The sequence below is a fragment of the Oryctolagus cuniculus genome, chromosome 12 (genome assembly GCF_051225735.1).
Source record: "Oryctolagus cuniculus isolate XC-2025 breed Fujian yellow rabbit chromosome 12, ASM5122573v1, whole genome shotgun sequence".
Lineage (NCBI taxonomy): Eukaryota > Metazoa > Chordata > Mammalia > Lagomorpha > Leporidae > Oryctolagus > Oryctolagus cuniculus.
Window position 1 is genome coordinate 21,994,193 of NC_142878.1, and position 22,550 is coordinate 22,016,742.

General features: G+C 45.6%; 1 protein-coding gene across 3 annotated transcripts in view; it reads right to left on the reverse strand.

The window, feature by feature from the left end:
* The window catches only part of CGRRF1 (cell growth regulator with ring finger domain 1), a 44,679-nt gene that overhangs the window by 20,654 nt on the left and 1,475 nt on the right, over positions 1 to 22,550 (reverse strand). Inside the window, exons 1-3 of one of the 3 annotated variants that reach the window (XM_070053641.2) lie at positions 22,125 to 22,318; positions 15,338 to 16,122; positions 3,591 to 3,730 (exon numbers count right to left, since the gene is read on the reverse strand). In XM_070053641.2, the coding sequence (XP_069909742.1) occupies positions 3,591 to 3,730; positions 15,338 to 15,441 (244 nt within the window). In that variant the 5' untranslated portion in view covers positions 15,442 to 16,122; positions 22,125 to 22,318. Of the gene's footprint in view, positions 1 to 3,590; positions 3,731 to 15,337; positions 16,123 to 22,124; positions 22,319 to 22,550 lie in introns of those variants that run through there. The other 2 variants (XM_008269674.5, XM_008269675.5) reach the window with 2 other exon arrangements.

Consider the following 22,550-nt stretch of genomic DNA (forward strand, 5'->3'; position numbering starts at 1 on the left):
CTCTCCCTTTCCTTCTCAAATTAATTAAAATCCATAAACAGGGGCTGGCACTGTGACACAGTAGGTTAAGCCTCCACCTGCAGTGCCAGCATCTAATATGGAGGCCAGTTCATGTCCCGGCTGCTCCTCTTCTGCTCTCTGTTATGGCCTGGGAAAACAGCAGAGGACAGCCCAAGTGCTTGGGCCCCTGCATCCACATAGGAGACTTGGGAGAAACTCCTTGCTCCTGGCTTCAGATCAGTCTGACTCCAGCTGTTGTGGCCATTTGGGGAGTGAACCAGCAGATGGAAGATCTCTCTTTCTCTCCCTCGCTCTTGCTCTCTCTCTGCCTCTCTGTTAACTCTACCTTTCAAATACATAAATCTTTTTTTTTTAAAAAAAAGATCCCAACTTGCAGAACACATAAAACTACTGAATTAATTTGCTAAGTGAAAAGAATCGGAGTTCCAGAGGCTCAGCACTGTGTTTACAGACTTCGCATGCTTGACTAAAAAGGGGAGAGCATCAGAGACCACTATCCCTGGACATTAACAAAATGTTAATATGTCTCTGAAATTATTAGAAATTAATGAAAAAGAACCACTGAATCTACGAAATTCTACTTTCACAAATTCTCCCATTACCTAAAGCAAGAAGAAAATGTACTGACTGACCCTACCTGAAGTTGCTTCAGATAGTCCCATGCAAAACTACTCTTTTTAGTTTTCCTCCAGTCTCCTGCAATGAAAGTTCTCATTTTCATGTTTTCTTAGTCTTTAAAAAGTCAGTGCTCACACCAAACCATCTTTCTTCAATAGCAGTAGCAGAACTGAAACAGTTGTAAACCAGGACGTTTGGAATCAAAATTAAGGGAAGCAGCCTGAGTTGATTTCGCTCAACCTGTCCTTGCCCTGCTGTAAGGGCAAAGAAAGCAAAGGTAACAGACACCGTGCAAAGGTAAGCACTACACGTCAAATGTGTTGAGCCATTTAAAAAGAGAGAGAAACAACGCAGCAGAAAAGCCACAAACCTTCTAGAGGAAGAATCCAGAGAGGAAATGACATACAAGGAGCCCAAGAATGAAGACCATCAAGCCCGAGTACTGGGAGATGCAAATCCAGGTTGTACACTGGAAAGGCGATTCACAAACTACTCCAAAATCCCAGTGTGTTTTTCTACGTGGCCCTCTTGCTTTATGTTAGCTCTTACCATGGTGATCGAGTTAAAATACAGGGAACTGTTTACAAAAGGACAATAGAATTCCTGAACCAAATTAATTCAACACATCTAATGTGTATTACTGAGGACCTGCTTTCGGCGTCACTAACGCCTCTATACTGGGAACACAGAAACACAAATCTAAATACAATATCATTTCACAATGACCATAAATGCCAACAACCCAGCCCTAGCAAACTCAACTAAATGACTAAGAGCGAAACAGATTCTCTGTCAAGTTAAATCAGGTTTTCAGATGCTCTTTCTTATTCCTCTATTTTGTGTCAGACACTTTGAATACAATGGTGGAAAAATTCTGGATTTTTAATCTACCTGCATATAAAATAAATAATTGTTTAAATGTCTCAACTATTGTCACAATATTATTTCACTGTTCTACATGGACATCTTTAAAAAATTATTTATTTGAAAGACAAGAGTGATAGAGAGAGAGGGAAAGACACAGAGAGAGAACTTCTATCTACAGGCTCACTGCCCCAGTGGCCGCAGTGGCTGGGGCTGGGCCAGGCAGAAACCAGCAGCCAAGAGCTTCTTCGAGATCTCCCACATGGGTGCAGGGGCCCAAGCACAAACAACTTATTGCATCTCTCACTGCTTTCCCAGGAGCATTAGAAGTCAGCTAGATACGAAGCAGAACAGCCAGGTCTCTAACTGGAGCCAGTATGGGAAAATACACACATACACGCACACACACACACACACATATATATGAACAAGAGTAAAGGGAACAGGTGTCAGCCTAAAATCTTTAAAGGACTACAAAACTGGACCTAGAACTGCCTCCTGTTACCTCTGCTGAATTGTCACAAAAGCACTTCAATGTCCAAAAGTGCAAAACTCAATTCATTTCCTCTCTTCCAAAACCTGCTGCTCTTCCTGGTCTCCTTATCTCAGCAATGGGATCTGCCTGTGGAGGAGCCGAGTAAAGCAGCTCAGGTCTTCCGAGACACCTCTCCCTCACCTGTCCTACCCTGTGTTTAATCTGCACAAGCTACTGTTGCTTCTCCAGTGTGCTTACTACCTGTCGCAACCCATCACAGGACTTGGTTCACATCCCTCTTCTGCCTAGAATTTTCCACAAACCAAGAAGTAAACACCTACTTATCTCTCAAGATGTTCTATTCAAAAATAATTAATTAATTTACAAAAGGGGCTGTCACGGCAGGTTAAGGTGTTGTGACTCTTGCACCAGATACCAGCCGGCTGGAATCCTGGCTGCTCCATTTCCAACCCAGTTTCCCGCTAACACATTCCATGGGGGAGACCAAGATAGAGTTCCTGGCTCCTGGCTTTGGCCTGACCCAGACCAGCTATTTGGGGAATAACCAACATATGGAAGAGTGCTCTCTCTGTCACTGTGCCTTTCAAGTAAATAAGTCTTTTTAAAATATAAAAAGTAGGAGCAAGTGCTGTGGTGCAGCGAGTGAAAGCCCTGGCCTGAAGCGCTGGCATCCCATATGGGTGCCGATTCAACACCCGGCTGCTCCTCTTCCAATCCAGCTCTCTGCTATGGCCTGGGAAAGCAGCAGAAGATGGCCCAAGTCCTTGGGCCCCTGCACCCACGTGGGAGACCCGGAGGAAGCTCCTGGCTCCTGGCTTCGGATAGGCGCAGCTCCGGCTATTGCGGCCATCTGGGGAGTGAACCAGCGGGAAGATCTCTCCTCTCTCTTTGCCTCTCCTTCTCTGTGTAACTCTGTCTTTCAAATAAATAAAATAAATCTTTAAAAAAAAATAAAGAGTAAAAAATAAGGAAGAAATAAGAAAAAGAAAAATAAGAAAGACTTAGCATATGCTTCTCAATGATGCTTTTCCAGAACGTCTCAGCACCTTAGTAATGTAACCATTTCTTTATAATTCACTCTGGCGGCTCCCAGATGGCCCTGCATACAATTTATTCTTCCAAGTAAACAACTAAGTACAGAGATAAACACCTGCCAGCTACGATTACCATCTACAAAAGATACCATTCTATAGCAAAACAATCTATAGCAAAATACCATGATTTCAGAGTAAGAGACAGCTGTTCTTCAGAGACTTTCCACCGCCTGCATTTAGTCCTAGCACCTCATTTCTCACTGTACTGGAGATCAAGGAAAATGGCAGTGTCCAGAGAGACTTCTCTCATCAACTCCTGGAATATTTTGTTTTTCTCCTTTGTGTACATAACTGTCTCTATTTACTAGCTGATAAATTCCTTGGGAGCAAAGTTTTGTGAATCGTTAATCTTTGTATCTACAATATGCAGTCCAGTACCTGGAATAAAATACAGGCCAATAAATGTTAGTTAAAAGACCTACTGAAGAAGAAGCCATAAAGAAAAAAAGGCAAAAAGGCCTATAGTGAGAAAAAAGCTTTGGGAAGCAGTCACCAACTTGTAATTGAAGCTGAAGATGGATTAGTGATCTCCAAGCCAAAAGGATTCTTGACTTGTCTCATTTGCTTTTTGAAAACTCTTGTGCTGAACTGGGTCTCTTCTGAGTTTCTCAGAATTACTGGCACATCCCAGCCAAACCTGGAGAAAGGCAAAAACAAAATAAAACATTAATTTTTAACAAATGTTGAAGCTTCACTCCATATGTAGAGTATTCATTAGATATTCCTTACCATAAATGTCAGAAAAAAAATGGTCAAGTAATTCAATTTACATTCTTTTGCAGGATTCGTCTAGAATTAAGGGAGCAGTTCCATGAAATTGCAAGACCATTGGTCAGCTGGCTGAACTGAACATGCTCTTGAAAACAAAGAGTTTGTGAATTCTGCTGATAGCAACAAGGGAGTATAGTGACTAAAGATAAATATACTCAATATAACAGCAAAATCATAACAGAATTATTGAACTTTTTTAAAGATTTATTTATTTACTTGAGAGACAGAGTTACAGAGAGAGAGGAGAGACAGAGAGAGGGGTCTTCCATCTGCTGGTTCACTCCCCAGATGACCATAGTGACTGGGACTGGGCCGATCCGAAGGCAGGAACCAGGAGCTTTTTCCGGGTCTCCCACACAGGTGCAGGGGCCCAACCACTTGGGCCATCTTGTACTGCTTTCCTAGGTTATCCGTAGGGAGTTGAATCAGAAGTAGAGCTGCGAGACTTGAACTAACACCCATATGGGATGCCAGCACTGCAGGTAGATTAACCTACTACACCGCAGCACTGGCCCCAATTTTATTGAATTTTTTGAAAGGTACACGTAACAAATATATATCCCATAGACATACTACTCAAAATGATCTTTGGGACAAGAGAATTTTTAGGATGCCAAATATAACCATACATTTATATATTTTCTACTTTAAAATTTCATGTAAGATAACCCTGACAATGCACACTGAACAGACCTCAAAGGGAAAATAAAAGGGACTAAACTTGATTCTTAGTAAAATTAAAAACTAGCTAAGTTTACTTAATTTAAAGAAAATAACCTAAAATGAATGCACACAGGTTAAAGTAGGAGACTTCAGTTAAATATGGGACACTCAGAGCCGGCGCCGTGGCTCACTTGGTTAATCCTCCGCCTGGGGCACCAGCATCCCATATGGGCGCCAGGTTCTAGTCCCGGTTGCCCCTCTTCCTGTCCAGCTCTCTGCTGTGGCCCGGGAGTGCAGTGGAGGATGGCCCAAGTGCTTGGGCCCTGCACCCCATGGGAAACCAGGAGGAAGCACCTGGCTCCTGGCTTCGGATTGGCGCAGCACCGGCTGTGGCAGCCATTTGGGGGTGGGGGTGAACCATGGAAGGAAGACCTTTCTGTGTTTCTCTTTCTCACTAACTCTATCTGTCAAATAAATAAATAAATAAGGAACACTTAGGTTCATATTTGATATGTTTACTTTTTCCAAACACAACAAAATGATCAATAAAAATATAAAAAGAGAAGTAAAAAAGACACTGCTGAAATGAGTCAACAAACTGGCGAGTTTGTATATAAACAAAGGCACAGTAGCACACAGCACTGGAAAGGAGACACTTACTGCAGCAACCACATGGATAATCTCAAAACACGCTGTGCAGCCCTCGTATAACAGAGTACGTGCTGTATGATTCTCTTATAAGGAATTTGAGACAGGCAGAACTAATCTTTTTTTTAACCTTTTATTTAGGAAATATAATTTTCCAAAGTACAGTTTATGGATTACAATGGCTTTTTCCCTCCCATAACTTCCCCTCCCACCCGCACCCCTCCCATTGCTCACTCCCTCTCCCATTCCATTCACATCAAGATTCATTTTCAATTATCTTTATATACAGAAGATCGATTCAGTGTATATTAAATAAAGATTTCATCAGTTTGCACCCACACAGAACATAAAGTGTAAAATACTGTTTGAGTACAAGTTATAGCATTACTTCACATTGGACAACACATTAAGGACAGAGATCCCATATAAGGAGTAAGTACACAGTGACTCCTGTTGTTGACTTAACAATTTGACACTTTTGTTTATGGCGTCAGAAATCTCCCTAAGCTCTAGTCATGAGTTTCCAAGGCTATGGAAGCCTCTTGAGTTCGCTGACTTCGATCTTATTTAGACAAGGTCATAGTCAAAGTGGAAGTTCTCTCCTCCTTTCAGAGAAAGGTACCTCCTTCTTTGATGGCCCGTTCTTTCTACTGGGATCTCACTCACAGAGACCTTTCATTTAGGTCCTTTTTTTTTTTTTTTTTTTTTTTTTTTTTGCCAGAGTAGGCAAAACTAATCTTAAAAAAAAAAAAAAACAAAAAAACACCACAGCAAGACAGAACAATGGTTGCTTCCGGAAGTGCAGGAGTAGGCGTTGAGGGCACGGGTGGTATAAGTTTACTTCCACATGGATGGTAATGTTCTGCATCTTGATAAAGGCTTGAGCTTTATAGGTGAAGTGCTTCAAAAGCACAGGCAAATGGTACCTTCACAGTCTGCACATTGCAGTGTATGTAGATACTACCTCAAAAGCAGACACTGGACTCTGGCTAATGGTATGTAATGCTTTAGTGCTTATGGATGAAGAGCTCCACCTACTTTGAAGCCCAGCCTGGAGTAAGATGGACTGACGAGCACACACAAGGATGGGTGTATGGACAGACACGCGGTAAAGAAGTCACAGCAAAATGCTGATGGCAAAATGCAAGTGATGGGCAAACGTGAGGTCACTGTGCACTTCTCTCCAGGATTCTCTGATTAAAATCTTCTATAATAAAATCTTGGAAAAAGAGAAGACCTAGCTGGATTTAAGGACAAATATCTTTATGGGACTAAAATAGGGAAAGAACAGAGTAATAAGTAAGTCTCATGATATGGTTCACTGGGTTCTGAGTCTGGTGGAAGGCAATAGCCACTAAGTCTTTGTTTAGTAAGGAGACTGACACGGGTTGTCCACTCAAGACAAGGGCCATGGCCTGGTTTGCCACTTGAAACCAGAAGCTGGGATAGGCCAGTATCCACATGGGACAGAAATGTCACTCTTATGTGGTCCTGGATGGGGAGTCTAGGAATCTGGGTGTTGAGGATCCCCAAAATGGCTCAACTGTGAGGGTGAGGACAAAAAGGGAAAAAGAACACAACAAAACAGAAAAACCTTCCACGAAAATTTAAGGTTGCAAACTAAAATTTGAAAACATACAAACAAATCTAATGTGGGAAGATAGCCAATAAAAGTAAAAAATGTAACAAAAATTTCACTCTAGAACAGTTGGATAAGACCATTCTGACACTGCCTAGCAAACACTCTCACAGATCAGAATGTTTCCAAGTAACTTAACTGTGACTGAGAACCAAAGCTTGAGGTATTTATAGGAAATGAAAATAGCCAGCATCCAATAACATAAAATTTACAGTGTTTAGAATCCAATTAAAAAATTGACAGGCATGCAATAAACCTAAGAAGACACAGTGCCCACAATGAAGAGAAATTACTCTGTATAAAGCCAAAAAATTATACTTGTCCTAGAATTAGTAGAGAAAGACATCAAAACACTTGCTATATTTCATGTTTAAAAAAGTAAGTAGGGGCCAACACTGTGGCATAGTAGGCTAAGCCTCTGCCTGTGGCCGCCAGCATCCCATATGAATGCTGGTTCATGTCTCAGCTGCTCCTCTTCCTATCCAGCTCTCTGCTATGGCCTGGGAAAGCAGTGGAAGATGGCCCCAGTCCATGGGCCCCTGCACCCGTGTGGGAAACAGGAAAGAAGCCTTTGGTTCCTGGCTTTGGATTAGCCCCACTCCAGCCATTGTGGCCATTTGGGGAGTGAATCAGCGGAAGGAAGACCTTTTGCTCTTGTCTCTCCCTCTCTGTCTATAACTCTACCTCTTAAATAAATAAGTAAATAAATAAAATCTTAAAATGTAAGTAAAGATTTAGCATACGACAGACATGGAAGATAAAAATAAGGCGAAGATCCATTTCTAGAAATGAAAAACACATAGGATAGGAGTAATTGCAGATTAGACACTACAGGACAAAAGATTAGTAAACTTGAAGACAACACAATAGAAAGTATCCAAAATGAAACATAAAAAGGGAAAAAGAAGAAAAAACAAAAATCAGAAAACATCAGTGGCCCAAAGCACAGCTTCAAGCAGTTGACATACTCAAAACTAAAGTCTGCAGAGTGGCAGAGGACAGATAAAGAACTGGAACACATAATAACCAACGATTTCCCAAATCTGTTGAAAATGAGAAATTCACAGACCAAGAATCTCAATGAACCCCATGCACAAGAAGCAAATAAAATTACACTAAGGCACAAATAACAACTGACTAAACCTAAGTAATGCAGAGAAAAATCTTAGAAGTAGCCAGTGAGAAAAGATACGCTACATACAGAAAAAGACAAAGATGACAGTACTGGGGACAGCGCTGAGGCGCCGGCATCCCATGTGGGTGCCAGTTCTGGTGTTCTGGTCCTGGCTGCTCCTCTTCCAATCCAGCTCTCTGCTATGGCGTGGGAAAGCAGTAGAAGATGGCCCAAGTCCTTGGGCTCCTGCACCCACAAGGAAGACCCAGAGGAAGCTCCTGGCTCCTGGCTTCGGTTTGGCACAGCTCCAGCCATTGTGACCATCTGGGGAGTGAACCAGCGGATGGAGGACCTCTCTCTCTCTCTTCTCTCTCTCTCTCTCCTCTCTGTGTAACTCTGACTTTCAAATAAATAAATAAATCTTTAAAAAAAAGATGACAGTATTTATTATCAGAAGTAATGAAAGTCAGCACATCTTCAAAGAGCAAAAAGGAAAAATAACATCCAATCCGTATTTTGCAAAAAGCAGTCTTCTGAAAGGAATGAAAATGATACCAAATGGAAATCTGGGTTGATAAAAAGAAATGAATAGCACTGAAATGGTAACTCTGTAGGGAAATAAGTTTTCCTTACTTAAATCTCTTTATTACTTGAGAGGTATACTACAAGATCCTAGAGCAATGACTAAAAAATATTATTGCTAATAAACCAACAAAGCCACTAAAATGAAATCACGGGGCCGACACTCTGGCATAGCAGGTAAAGCCGCCTGCTGCAGTACCAGCATCCCATGTGGGCGCGGGTTTGAGTCCTGGCTGCTCCACTTCCAGTCCAGCTCCCTGCTGGTGTGCCTGGAAAAGCAGTGGAAGATGGCCCAAGTCCTTGGGCCCCTGCACCTGTTTGGGAGACCCAGAGGAAGCTCCTGGTTCCTGTTTTCAGATCAGTCCAGCTCCAGCCTTTGCGGCCATCTGGGGTGTGAACCAGAGGATGGAAGACCTCTCACTCTTTCTCTGTCTCTGCCTCTCTGTAACGCTGCCTTTAAATAAATTAATAAATTTTTTTTAAAAAATAGAATCAGATAAAATACTTTAACATTAAAGGAAGGCTGAACTCAAGGGAGAAAGAACAATGTACAGATAGGGCAAACAGCAGCAGAATGGTAGCTTTCAACTTCATCACATTAATAATCATATCAAATGTAATTTGTTTAAACTCCCCAATTAAAAGATAAGGATTATCAGACTGGATAAAAATCTAAGATGTGTGGCTGGCGCTGTGGTGTAGCAAGTAAAGGTGCTGCCTGCAGTGCCAGCATCCTATATGGGTGACAGTTCAAGTCCCAGCTGCTCTACTTCCGATCCAACTCTCTGTTATAGCCTGGGAAAGCAGCGGAAGATGGTCCAAGTACTTGAGCCCCTGAACCCATGTGGGAGACCTGGAGGAAACTCCTGGCTCCTGGTTCCTGGCTTCAGATTGGCACAGCTCTGGCTGTTGCAGCCAATTGGGGAGCGAACCAGCAGATGGAATACCTCTCTCTCTCTCTACCTCTCCTTCTCTCTCTGTGTAACTCTTTCAAATAAATGAAATCTTTAAAAACAAAATCTAAGATGCAACTATATGCTGCAAACAACAAAATTATCTTAAACCTAAAGACAAAAATAGGTTACCAATAAAAGGATGGAAAAATGTATACCTGCCAACACTAATCAAAAGAAAGCTGGAATGGCTATATTAATACTAATTAATATATTAATTTTATTAATATTAATAGGTATTAATATTAATAGATTGAGGTTTTTTAAAAGTCTTTTTTAAATTAAAAAAAAAAACAATTATTTAAGAGAGAGAGAGAGAGAGCGAGCTCTCCAATATGTTGGCCCACTCCCCAAATACTGGCAATAGCCAGGATTGGGCCAGGCCAAAGCTAAGAGCCAAGAACTCAAACCAAGTTTCCCACCTGGGTAGCAAGAACCCAAGTACTTTGACATCACCTCTGCCTCCCCAGACTTGCACCAGTAGAAAGACAATGTCAGGAGTGGAATCAGGGATCAAAGTCAGGCACTCCAACATGGGAAACAGCGCCACAACCAGCTACCCAACTGCTAGGCCAAAATTTCACTCTTCAGAGCAAACACGTTTACCAGAAATTTTATTAACTGTGATGCCAGGGCATGCCATGCATTTCCCTTAGAGCTGGCATTGTAGCATTGCTGGTAATGCTGCCACTGACATCCCATACTGGCACCCATTCTAGTCCTAGCGGCTTTAATTCTGATCAAGCTCCCTGCTGATGGCTAAGAAAGCACAAGATGGCCCAAGTGCTTGAGCCCCTGCACCCACATGGGAGACCTGGAAGAAGCTCCTGGCTCTGGCTTTGGTCTGGCCTGGCCCTAGCTGTTGAGGCCATGTGAGGAGTGAACCAGCAGATGAAGACCTCTGTCTGTCTCTCTCCCTCTCTCTCTGTAACTCTGCCTTTAAATAAATAAAATAAACTTAAGAGAGAAAGAGAAAGAGAGAAAGGAAGGAGGGAAGGAAGGAAGAAAGGAAGAAACAAAGAGGAAGGAGGGAAGGAAGGAAGGAAGTGGAAGGAGGGAGGGAAGGAGAGAAGGAGGGAGGGAGGAAGGGAGGGAAGAGGAAAGGAAAAGGAAAAGGAAAGGAAATCTCAAAAGAAATAAAGAGGGGCCGGTGGCACTGCGGCATAGAAGGTTAAACATCCGCCTGTTGTGCCAGCATCTCATGCAGGTGCCAGTTCAAGTCCCGGGTGCTCCACTTCTGGTCCAGTTCCCTCTTAATGCACCTGAGAAAGCAGCAGAGAATGTCCCAAGTCCTTGGGCCCTTGCACCCATGTGGGAGACCCTGAAGAAGCCCCTAGCTCCTTGCTTTGGATTGGCCCAGCTCCAGCCCTTGCAGCCATTTTGGGAGTGAACCAGTGGATGGAAGACCTCTCTGTCTCTCTCTACTTCTCTTGGTCTGTAACTCTGCCTCTCAAGTAAATAAATCTTAAAAAAAAAAAAAGAAGGCCAGTGCCATGGCTCACTAGGCTAATCCTCTGCCTGTGATGCCAGCACCCCGGGTTCTAGTCCCGGTTGCTCCTCTTCCAGTCCAGCTCTCTGCTGTGGCCCGGGAGGGCAGTGGAGGATGGCCCAGGTCCTTGGGCCCTGCACCCGCGTGGGAGACCAGGAGGAAGCACCTGGCTCCCAGCTTTGGATCAGCGCAGTGTGCCGGCCATAGCGGCTACTTGGAGGGTGAACCAACGGAAAAAGGAAGACCTTTCTCTCTCTCTCACTAACTCTGCCTGTAAAAAAAAAAAAAAAAAAAGAAAGAAAGAAGAAGAAACAAAGAAAAAAATTCTACTTCCCATTAGCAAGGAGCTAAATAAATAACCAAACCAATGCTCCAGTCCTGTCTCTGAGGGTTCTGTCTCCCCCTGCCCCCGTTCCCCTGTTCTCCACCCCAGTATCTCATTCTTAGCAATAATAATATTTTTATCAGTCAAAAGACTGAAATCAAATCAGTTATTTAGACAGGGAGAGCTTAATACTAAAAATGCTAAGCAGATGAAGAACTGAATGGCAAAGGGGGGCCCTGGAGCACCAAGCAGCCGCGACAGAGGGAGCAGCTCTGTGACTGCAGAACTCAGAGCCCTACCGGCCTCGGAAATCCCCGGGGGTGCTCTGTGGAGTGGGGATGTGGGTCAGAGGAAAGAATACAGGTGTCCCCCAGGAGGCTGCTTCCAGGAGTGGAAAAGCACAAAGCCGGAGGCCGGAGTGGACCTCTACGGCCATGCTAAGACAGAACAGAACACGCAGCCAACAGGAGGCGGGGAGCCCCTTGTGCTCTTCTAGCCTTCTAGATGCCTGTCTCACAGAAGCCACACAAGGGGCACGGTGGATTAGCGTTCATCTGCCCAGATCCCTAAAGCAGAGGGCGGGAGGGTGGTATGAAGCTAGAACAGCAGCGCACGGACCTGCAGCCGAGAGGAGGCAGGGGGTGGCTGCAGGCAGCGCCCCCATCGTCTGAACACAGGAAGGATGGACATGGCACGTGGGGCTCTTTGTGCACACTGACCCGCACGTGCTATTGAAGCTCACGGAACACCACGCGGTCAAGAAGAAATGCCATGCTGGCTTCCAGGCGCATGAGTCTCTGCTGTGACTGTGATCCCGCCCTCTCTGCCCTCCCTCGAGATGAGGCAGACACAGAGAGCAGTGGGGAGAAGCAGTGGGAAAGAAATCACCCACAGCCATGACGCAGCAACCACAACAGAGAACAGATGACCAGGGCGGATTATATTTGGGGAGGTTAAAAAAACTGACAAGGGTTGAAGAGCACGGGCAATTGATTTGTTTACCCTTCTGGCTGCGTACCATTAGATGTCTTTGTGAGATGCAGAGGACGTCCAAGTTTTCATCTTTCTACTCAATAAATGTGTGGTCTCAGCTTAGATTTGCAAATAAACACAGTAAATAAGTTACCCAATGTGGGCAGAGCTAACCCAGATGGGAAGAGCGGTGGAATTATGCTCAAAATGACTCCTCAGGCTCAAATCAGGATGCACTTTGCTGGTCTTCCGGCCTCAGAAGTGCTTAGCCCAGTCTTCCAAAAGTGCTACAATGACCTGGACTTCCACCTTTGTAAAAATTATACCCACGGGGCCGGCGCTGTGGCATAGTGAATAAGACCGCTGCCTGCAGAGCCAGCATCCTGTACGGACGCTGGTCCGAGTCCCGGCCGCTGCACTCCTGACCCAGCTCTCTGCTATGGCTGGGAAAGCAGAAGAAGATGGCCCAAGTCCTTGGGCCCCTGCACCAGCATGAGACTCAGAAGAAGTTCCTGGCTTCGGACTGGCCCAGCTCCAGCCATTGCAGCCATCTGGGGAGTGAACCAGCGGGTGGAAGACCTCCCTCTCTCTCTCTCTCTCTGCTTCTCTGTAGCTGTGCCTTTAAAATAAATAAATAAATAAATCTTTAAAAAAAATCATCCACACAGAGTGACCAGGTAACCACTAAATATTCAAATTAAGTCTGAAACCTAATAGAGCCAAGATTTAAGTCAGTTCCAAGTCTTCTCTTACCCACTACACACATGACATTCCTGAAAACCCTCCCCCACAAAGGTCAGTGTCATTATCAATAGAGTCCACTCATTTTCCTGTTCTCAAAGGTAGACATACAGCAGAGGTATCTAATTAGTTGGCCTGTTAAAATAAAATCTAATCATATAATGCAATTATTAACCAAGTAACTATATTCCTTATGGAAGGAATGGGATGCTTTAGGAGAATAACACTAACATTACGGTCATTTAAAACTCCTGTGTTAAGACTCCTTTTTTCTCTTGGGCAACACCTCCCGCATTCCAATTACAAACCCTCTTAAAATTAATAACAGCAATAGAATCTGTTGGGTTGAGAACAAACTGTGTAAGGTTCGTCTTCATCTTCCCGCACCCACATGTAAGGGAGTTAATGTGCTACGGCTGGGGGGTGAGGAGGAGCAGTGTGGAAATGTGAAAACCTGGGTTTGTTCCTAAATAAGTTAGGTCTTTTCAGACACTGACAAGAGCCTGTGTCCTTTCTTTACAGTCATGATAAACCAGGGTCCTTCAAAAAGTTCACGCCAAGTATGTTAAATGAAAAACCTATGCACAGACTTTGAATTTCTTTGTACCAAAATAGCTATCTTATTTTTTTTTAAGATTTTATTTATTTATTTGAGAGGCAGAGTTACAGGCAGAGAGAGGGAGACAGAAAGGTCTTTCATCCGCTGGTTCACTCCCCAAATGGCTGCAACGGCCAGAGCTGCGCCGATCCGAAGCCAGGAGCTTTTTCCAGGTCTCCCATTTGGTTGCAGGGGCCCAAGTGCTTGGACCATCTTCTACTGCCTTCCAAGGCCATAGCAGAGAGCTGGATCAGAAGTGGAGCAGCCAGGACTCAAACTGGCACCCATATGGGGTGCCGGCGACACAGGCAGAGGATTAACCCACTGTGCCATAGCACCGGCCACCCCCCCAAAATAGCGATTTTATAATCCCATTTTCCAGAAACTTGCTGAAACCCCCATCACGTGGGATCAATGGGTGTTTTAAAACTGATTTTAAGAAGTCTGGTGTAGGCATTAACATGGCCCCCTGGGCTCATACTGTCTGCTCTGAAATGCCTTCTCCACCACACACACATTCATCTCTGGTTTTCAAATCACTCCTCCAAAACCCAGCTTAGGACTCCCCGCCCCCGCGGAGTCCTCTCGGACCTCTTTAGGCCCACGAGTACTGGTCACTTGGAACCAGGGCTGGACGCATGGGGAGCCACCATCTTTTCGCAGGTGCCAGCCGGCTGTATTTCCGAGGTCTGCCCACAGGTGCGCCCGGGCTAGAACTGGCCAGGGGCAGGGGCGGGGCCGGCGCTGTGGTGTGTGTGGGGGGGGCTGCCTGCAGTGCCCGCATCTGATACGGGCTCCAGTTCGAGTCCCTGGTGCTCCAATTCCGACCCCCGCTCTCTGCTATGGCCTGGGAAAGCAGTAGAAAACAGCCCAAGTCCTTGGGCCCCTGCACCCGCGTGGGAGACCCGGAAGAAGCTCCTGGTTCCTGGCTTCGGACCGGCTCAGCTCCGGCCGTTGCGACCATCTGGGGAGTGCACCAGCGGATGGAAGACCTCTCTCTCTCTCTCTCTCTCTCTCTCTCCTTCTGCCTCTGTGTAACTCTGCCTTTCAAATAAAATAAATAAATCTTTTTAAAAAAGAAAAAGAACTCCCCGGGGATTATCTAACAGTCTTTCTCCTTGTCGGCAGCAGGTCAACTGCCTCGACCCCTTAGGGTCACTTCTCCCTCAGGTCTCTCCCAGCCCCTGAAATTGTCCTTTTAGAGTCCTATCTATAGACTACGTGTGACGACAAAAGCTGTGGAATCTATCCAGAAACCATTACCTCCCCAAAGCTCAGTTACAAGTTCTGCGGCAAGAGCTGAGAGCGAGTGCTCCGTTCAGGTCAGAAACACGATCGCCGGTCTGGCTGACCGCCTGCCTCGGTGCGTGGTACCACAGGGGACCCGGGCTCCCTGCGCACACAGCAGGCCTGGCGCGGGGCAGAAACCTGCTGGACAGGCACTTGACCCCACACCAGTGCCGGCCCCTCCTCTGGCTGCGTTATCACCTCTCAACAAAGCTGGGTGAAATGCCCGAATCCGGCCCGCAGCGGCGGGGACCCGCCGGAGAGGCGGGGCAGTGACACAGGTGCGGTGCTCACCTGGTTTTCCTCGCGAGGCGCGTCCCTGCCCTCGGCCCCGACTCCCCCGACGGGAGCAGGCGCCCCAGCCCCGCGGCCCCCTGACCCAGCGCGCTCGGCTGCTGGCCGCGACCCCCCTCCCGAGCTGTCCGCCCCTCCTTCCCTGGCCCCCAGCCCTGGGCCACTCACCATCCTAGCACCAAGCCGGTAGTCACGACAAAGCAGGTAAAGACCACCGCGATGTAGAAAAGCGGCGAGTATTCATAGAGCGTCACCAGAAACACCGCAGCCATCAGGGTCTCCGGGACTGAGCCTGCCTCCAGGCGCCCAGCCTAGCTCAGCCCAGGCCAGCCCTGCCCGCCCGCCCGGCCGGGCTAAAAGCCACTACGGTACCCCGGAGCGGACAAACTTCATAGGTCCGCAATCGCCTGGGGTTCTCCGGAGCTAGACGTCGGGGCAGCCTCCCGGGCAGCGGGAGCCTAAGTGCCAATCACGACGGCGCCTGCAAGGCCCGCCACGCCCCTCCCGCTCCCGTCTCGAGTTATTGGCTTCGCGGAGGGGCGGGGTCCTGGCTCGCACCGCCCCCGACTTCCAAGATTGGGTACCCAGCCCGCGTCTTCTCGCCGGTCTGGCCCAATGGTCGTCGATGCTTCGCCGGCAAATTCTAAGCAGAAGTTGAAGCCAGTTAGGTTCGCGACTTTTGTGCAGATGCAGGTTTTCCGATGTCCGAGAGGGGCACAGTCTGAAAACCACGTGCGCTGTTCCTAAATTCCGAAACGCCGCATCTTAGAGCCTGGGCAGGCGGAGGACGGGCATCTTGGGTTCCACAAAGCCAAGCTGTTCTTGTTTTTTTTTGTGTGTGTGTGTGTGTGTTTCTAGAAGGCTTAGAAATAAGCACAGTAAAAACACAAAAAGGAGTCTCTACTCAACCAGTTTGCACGAGCCGCGTCCGTCTTTTCATATTGGACTTCATCCTAGAGGAAAATCAGAATTGCTTTATCCAAAAATGCTCTTAGAAATAAAGCAATTTTCCTACACTCCCCTCTTTCTCCTACACTCCTCAAATGAGAACTTTTTTATATTCCTTTTTAAAGATAACAATTGCATTTTTCTTTTAATCACGCAGAAGTTTTTAAGTACAGAAAGTAGCTCAATGCGTTCTGTCTGCTGTTCACTCAGCCACACCAAGGTGGCCTCCCGGGAAGTCTCTCATCACACCTCACTGACACCGCATTGTGTGGTGCTTCGTCCTAAAGCCACACCCAGCTCCAGCAGAGAGGGAGGAAATGTCTCGTTATTCTGAGCGGCAAAACCCTTTGCTACAAATCAGGGTTTTATTACTGAAGAAGAAATGGAGAATGGCTGGTTAACTGAAGTCTGTGTCACACCCAAACCAATAAAATTCCTGCTTGAGGAAGATGAGCTAAGCTTGTCCTGTGATTGCACACGTGACCGCTCAGGAGTGACCTCTGGAGCAATTCTGTTTGGGAAGTTTGCTTCTTCAGCACACGCTTAAGTTGACATATTTAATGAGCCCTGGATTGTTGGAAAATTTTTCATTACTAAAAATAAAACTGCAAGGAGCTTCCTTAACTTATGTTCTTAGGATAAACCACTAGGGAGGAACTTTGGTTCACATTTTTCAGACTTTGGAGAAACATTGCTTCTCAGAAATGTATCAGTTTGTACTCCCACTATTTCATTTAGTTTTGCCATCATTTATTACTGTCACATACTGAAACTCTTGGCCAATTTGAGAAGTGATTTTATTGCAAAAACAAAACAAAATGTCATAGTGAGGCAAAGATGTATGAATTCCCAAGTAGCCTTAAATATGTATATCTAATTTTGTTCCTTCCCCAAATTCCACTAAGACTACAATAAAGATACTAAAAATAGAAATCAAAAACAAGAACAGGAAATAAAATAATTGCAGCAACAAAATGGAAAATGAGAAATCAGAGCAGTAAGGATAATTCACTAACCAGGCCGTGAAAGCCAAATCCCAAGCCAGCAGTGGAAAACTGAGTCCCAACTTTATTTACGCTAGAGGTTTCTCAAAAACAACAGGAACTAACACAAAGCTAGCTTGTTTCAGAAAAACTGGGTATATGAGGAGAGACTGAAGGAACAAATCTGAGATTACCCAAATGTAACTCGCAGGGGAATCTGTAAAGAGAAGCGGGGTCTTGGGTGGCCATAAGACACACGGAACTCCTTACCTCCCAGCAGGAGTGAGGTGTTCATATGTGGGTTAAGCTAGACAAAGGCGACTCACAGCTAACCTATGCGCACCTGGACTTTCTCAAGTAATAACATTCCAGGCATCAGATAAGAGACATTCCAAGGTCTGACCTGGCCAAATCAGCCTGGCATGTTATCGTAATGACTTTGCTTATCCCACAGGGTTTGGGATGACAGCGAGGGTTACCGAAAGGGCAAGATGGCAGTTACCATAAAAATGGCTGTGGTCTTGTCAAGCAGGATCCCTACACAGCCTTTCTTATTTGCCACTTGGGTGTCTGCTACAGCTGAGGAAGCCTTTCAACTCTCAAAACGGTTTCTGTCCAACCTATTTTGCACAATGCAGCCAAAAATGGGTTTTCATTGTGCACATTTCATTCCACTGCCAAAAATTCTTGATTTCCATGTTATCTGAGTATTTCAAAAGTTCATGGAAAATAGAATTAAAAGATTATTTTGGTGCAAAAAAATTTCACAAGCCATCTGCACGTGACTACTCTTTAACTCTCATTTACTCATGAGAAATGTTTTTTGAGAGGCCAGCATTGTGGTGTAGTTGGTTGAGCTGCATCCTATAGGAGCACCATTTCAAGTCTTGGTTGGTCCACTTCTGATCCAGCTCTCTGCTAACACACCCAGGAGAGGTCCTGGCCCTGGACTTTGGCCTGGCCCAGTCCCAGGCACTGCAGCCATGTGGAGAGTGAATCAGCAGGTGGAAAATCTCTGTCTCAAGAAGGAGGCATTTTTCTCTGAAGGGAGGAGAGAACTTCCACTTTGATTATGGCCTTTGTCTAAATATTGATGCAGTTTGTGAACTCAAAAGGCTTCCATAGCCTTGGTAGCTCATGGCAAGAGCCTTGGGTGATCACTGACGTCATAAATAAGAGTTTCAGTTATTAAATCAACAGCAGGAGTCACTGTGCACTTACTCCCCATGTAGGACCTCTGTCCTTAATGTGTTGTACTATGTGAATTAACGGTAAAACTAGTCTTCAAACAGTACTTTATGCTTTGTGTGTCTGTGTGGATGCAAATTGTGGAAATCTTTACTTAGTATTGAGTTGGTCTTCTGTATATAAAGTTAATTAAAATTAATCTTAATGAAGAACGGGATGGGGAAAGGAGTAGGAGAGCGGGGATGGGAGAGCGGGTATTAGGGGAAGAACTACTATATTCCTAAAGCTATACCTATGAAATTCATATTCATTAAATAAAAGCTTTCTAAATAAAAAAAAATCTGTCTCTCCCTCTCTCTAATTCTGCCTTTCAAATAAATCTTTAAAAAAAGGAACAAAATGTTTAATATGTTCCAGGCATTATTGAAGGCATTAGGAATATATGACCAAAGAAAATATGGCACACTTTTTTTTAAATGGGGCTTATCACCTAACAGAAAAGCTAAAAATTATCCAAAGAATCTTGAACAAAACATAGAGGCAGAAATATGACAATGCTGCTAGGAAGAAGCGCACGGAGTCATGAGAGTTACAATGAGGAAGTGGGGGGAATGTCAGGTGGATCACGGAAAGCCTCCCTGTAGAAATGGTGATTGAGATGAAGTCTGATGGGGAGAGGTTGACCATGCAAAGGGCCAAAAGGAGAGCAAGAGCAAAGGGCAAAAGCTGCAGCACAGGCAAAGGCCCTAGGGTGGCAGAAACCAAACGCATTTGAGAAACTGAAAGGCTGGTTTGGCTAAGTATGGAGAGTAAGGAGGATGAAGGTGAAGATGGAGAAATAGGTAGGGTCCAGACTACACAGGAATCTTCACTTTAACTACTTAGATGTACTCTAAAAGCATCAAGGAGCCACTGCCATGCTTGTGAGGGGAACGGGCTGACAATCTGACTGCATTTTCAATCAATCACTGTAGCTCTTACATAGAAAACAGGTTGAGGAGAATATGAGTGAATTTAGGAATATCAATTAATAGATTCTTTCAAAAGGCCAAGCGAGACATATTGCTAAGTTCTGATTAGGATAGTAACAAGAACTTTTAATGAAGTGGAATATTAGTTACAAGTGGTTGCATCTGCTATAGAAAACTGAAAATTATAGTATCTTAATCAGGATAAAAGTTTCTCTCTCTCTCTCTTTCTCTCTTTCTCTCTCTCTCCCCCTCAAATCCAGAAGCAATTCATGCACATATAGTCTGGTGCTCTACATATGTACTCTCCATTTCAAAGAACACCCCATGATCCAAGATGCTGCTCCAGCTCCAGCCATCATGTCCACATTCCTGTGTTCAAGGAGAAGGAAAATGAGACACCACTTTGTCTAAGGACACACCACACAACCCACTGGCCAAACCCGAGGATTGTACCCTTATTTAACTGCAAGACAGGCTGGGAAAATTCTTTGTTCAAGGTAGTCATGACCCTGGCTAAAAGTCATGGAATTCTATTACTTATAGGAGAAGGAGGAAGCGTTTAAAAGAGTACTAAGAGTCTCTAACATATAAAGGACTCAAGGCTCGCTTGGGCCTGGGGCATGAGAAGAATGGATGTAGCTCCCATTCACTGCAGTTGGATATAAATCTCCTCTTTGTCACCATTCATCCTGGTTCTCCTTCCTCATCCCCTCCAACACTCATCTTAGCACTGCTGAACACCATTGTCCCAGCACCGTGTTGAAGGTGCCAAATGCTAGGCTTCTTCTTTCACAGAGGGGAAGCAAACTCCTGGCTAAAATCGCTTCAGGCTCTCCAGTATCCCACCTATGTGATGTCTCCATTACAGTTTCTGCCCCCTTTGAAGATCCCAGTGCAGGGCAGGAAGGCAGAACCGGTGGATATGCTGACTGTACTTACTCAAGCACCTCCCCCCACCCCCCACTCCACTAGATCGGAAGTGGAAGACTTCCCTCCTTCCACCTTGGCAAGCACCTTCCCTAGGTCACTGCCTCAGTTTCCCTACTACAGGATGTCAGTTACATGTCGCTTTTACTATCGCCAAAGTTTGGGTTTTGAGATCTTAATGGAGATTTAAAAATCTATAAAACCTCTCTTGATAGTGTCTGGCTTTTTCAAGATGACTGTGTCTCTTCAGAATAAAAAATCCTGCTTTAGAAGTCAAAAGCCATTTGCTTGCTTGCTTCCTTTTCCTCATTCCTGACATCATAGTTCTATGTACCCTTTGAGGCTGATAGATACCTCTGGCTGACCAAGGAGAGGGACCCATAAGAGAAATGCAAAACTATTAACATTTTTTTTACAGGCAGAGTTAGAGAGAGAGACAGAGAGAAAGGTCTTCCTTCCATTGGTTCACCCCTCAAATGGCTGCTACGGCTGGTGTGCTATGCTGATCTGAAGCCAGGAGTCAGGTGCTTCCTCCTGGTCTCCCACGCGGGTGCAGGGCCCAAGCACTTGGGCCATCCTCCACCGCCCTCCCGGCCCACAGCAGAGAGCTGGACTGGAAGAGGAGCAACCGGGACTAGAACCCGGTGCCCACATGGGATGCCGGCACTGCAGGCAGAGGATTAACCAAGTGAGCCACAGAGCTGGCCCCATTAACATGTTTTTAAAAGTTATGTATTTCTCTCAGAGCTGCCAACACTTTCATTCAAATGGCCTTTCTGTACCCAACATTCTTAGAAGGGTGGATTTACCTCAATTGTGGAAATAGCATTAGGTAGGAATATAACAGGTATTATGACTTTGAGTTTCAAACTTTAAGACAATCATCATACAATGGAACTCAATGTGCAACGGGAGTATGATGCCACCGATGACAGGAACTGTGAAGTGTTTAGTGCTTGGGCAGAACGTCACAGCATAAACCCTTTGCAGGCTACAGAACTCCCAAGTCCCTCTAAGTAAAAAATGTTCACGGTCTTAGATGGTGGGCTGCCATCATCTGTATGTATATATGCTACCTGAAACCTGCTCCGACTAAGCCCCAACTGATTATTGATGGAGTGCTTAGTCTGTGGCCCAAAGCTCAAGACCTTCATTATAACAGTGGTTCTCACTGCGGGGGGGATCCTCCCCTCCACCTGAACATTCGGCAACATCAAGGGTCCTTTTTGTTTTCTCTTATCTAAGATTTATTTTTATTTATTTGAAAGGCAGAGTTACAGAGAAATACACACACATACACACACACACAGAGAGAGAGAGAGAGAGAGAAACAGAGAGAGGTCTTCCACTCCCCACATGGCCGCAATGGCCAGGGATGGGTCAGGCAGAAGCCAGGAGCCAGAAGCTTCTTCTGGGTCTCCCTTCTGGGTGCAGGGACCCAAGGACTTGGGCCACTTTCTGCTGCTTTCCTAGGCGCATTAGCAGGGAGCTGGGTTGGAAGTGGAGCAGTCAGGTTTCCAGCCAGTGCCCATATGGGATGCCGGCATCACAGGCAGCTCCTTTCCTGCTAAGCCACAGCGCTGGCCCTGGGGAGACCTTTCTGTTGTCACCTGAGAAGTGCTACTGCTCTCTACAGGGTAAGGAGGCCTGGGACAGGACGCCGCCAAACATCCCCCAGGGCACAGCCCAGCCACAGCAGAGTTTTCTGACCCTAAATGTCAATATTGCTGAGGCTTGAAACCATGATGTCCAAAATTCTACTGGCCCCAGGCACTTCTCATCAAATCCCTGGTTCATTCCACCTGGGTCCAAGCAATGTCTTCTGGTGGATTGCTACAGTAACTTCCTAAATGCCTTCCTCACGTCTGCCTCTGCCCGCCACAATTTAGTCTCTGTTCCAGCATTTTTAATTTCAGATTTATGCACGGTAAGACTCACCACGTTTGATGTAGAGTTCTGTGAATTTTAACATGCATGGGGATCACGTCATCACCATCTGGGTACAGGATAGCAGCACGGTTGTCAAAGAGCAATTCGGCAGTGGCGGGAGAGAGCGTTCACTTACACACCCATCATTCAATCACAGCTCAGTTAACACATGCTACTGGGAAAGGAAATGTACGACGAAGTCCTAGCCGGCGGGGTTCCGGAGAGGGTACGGGGGAGGGAGGTGTGCCTAGATTTGAGGGTGATCAGATGGGCAAGGGAGGCTTTCCCATTTACCATGGAAATAACTGACTTAAATCTTTTCACCACGAATTCACTCTCAGAGCTTGAAGAGTTCAAAGTGACCGAGGCCTGGAGCGGGTTTTAAGGAGACGCCGTGAAAGCGTCCCTCACTTACAGCCAGGGCATCCCCCCCCT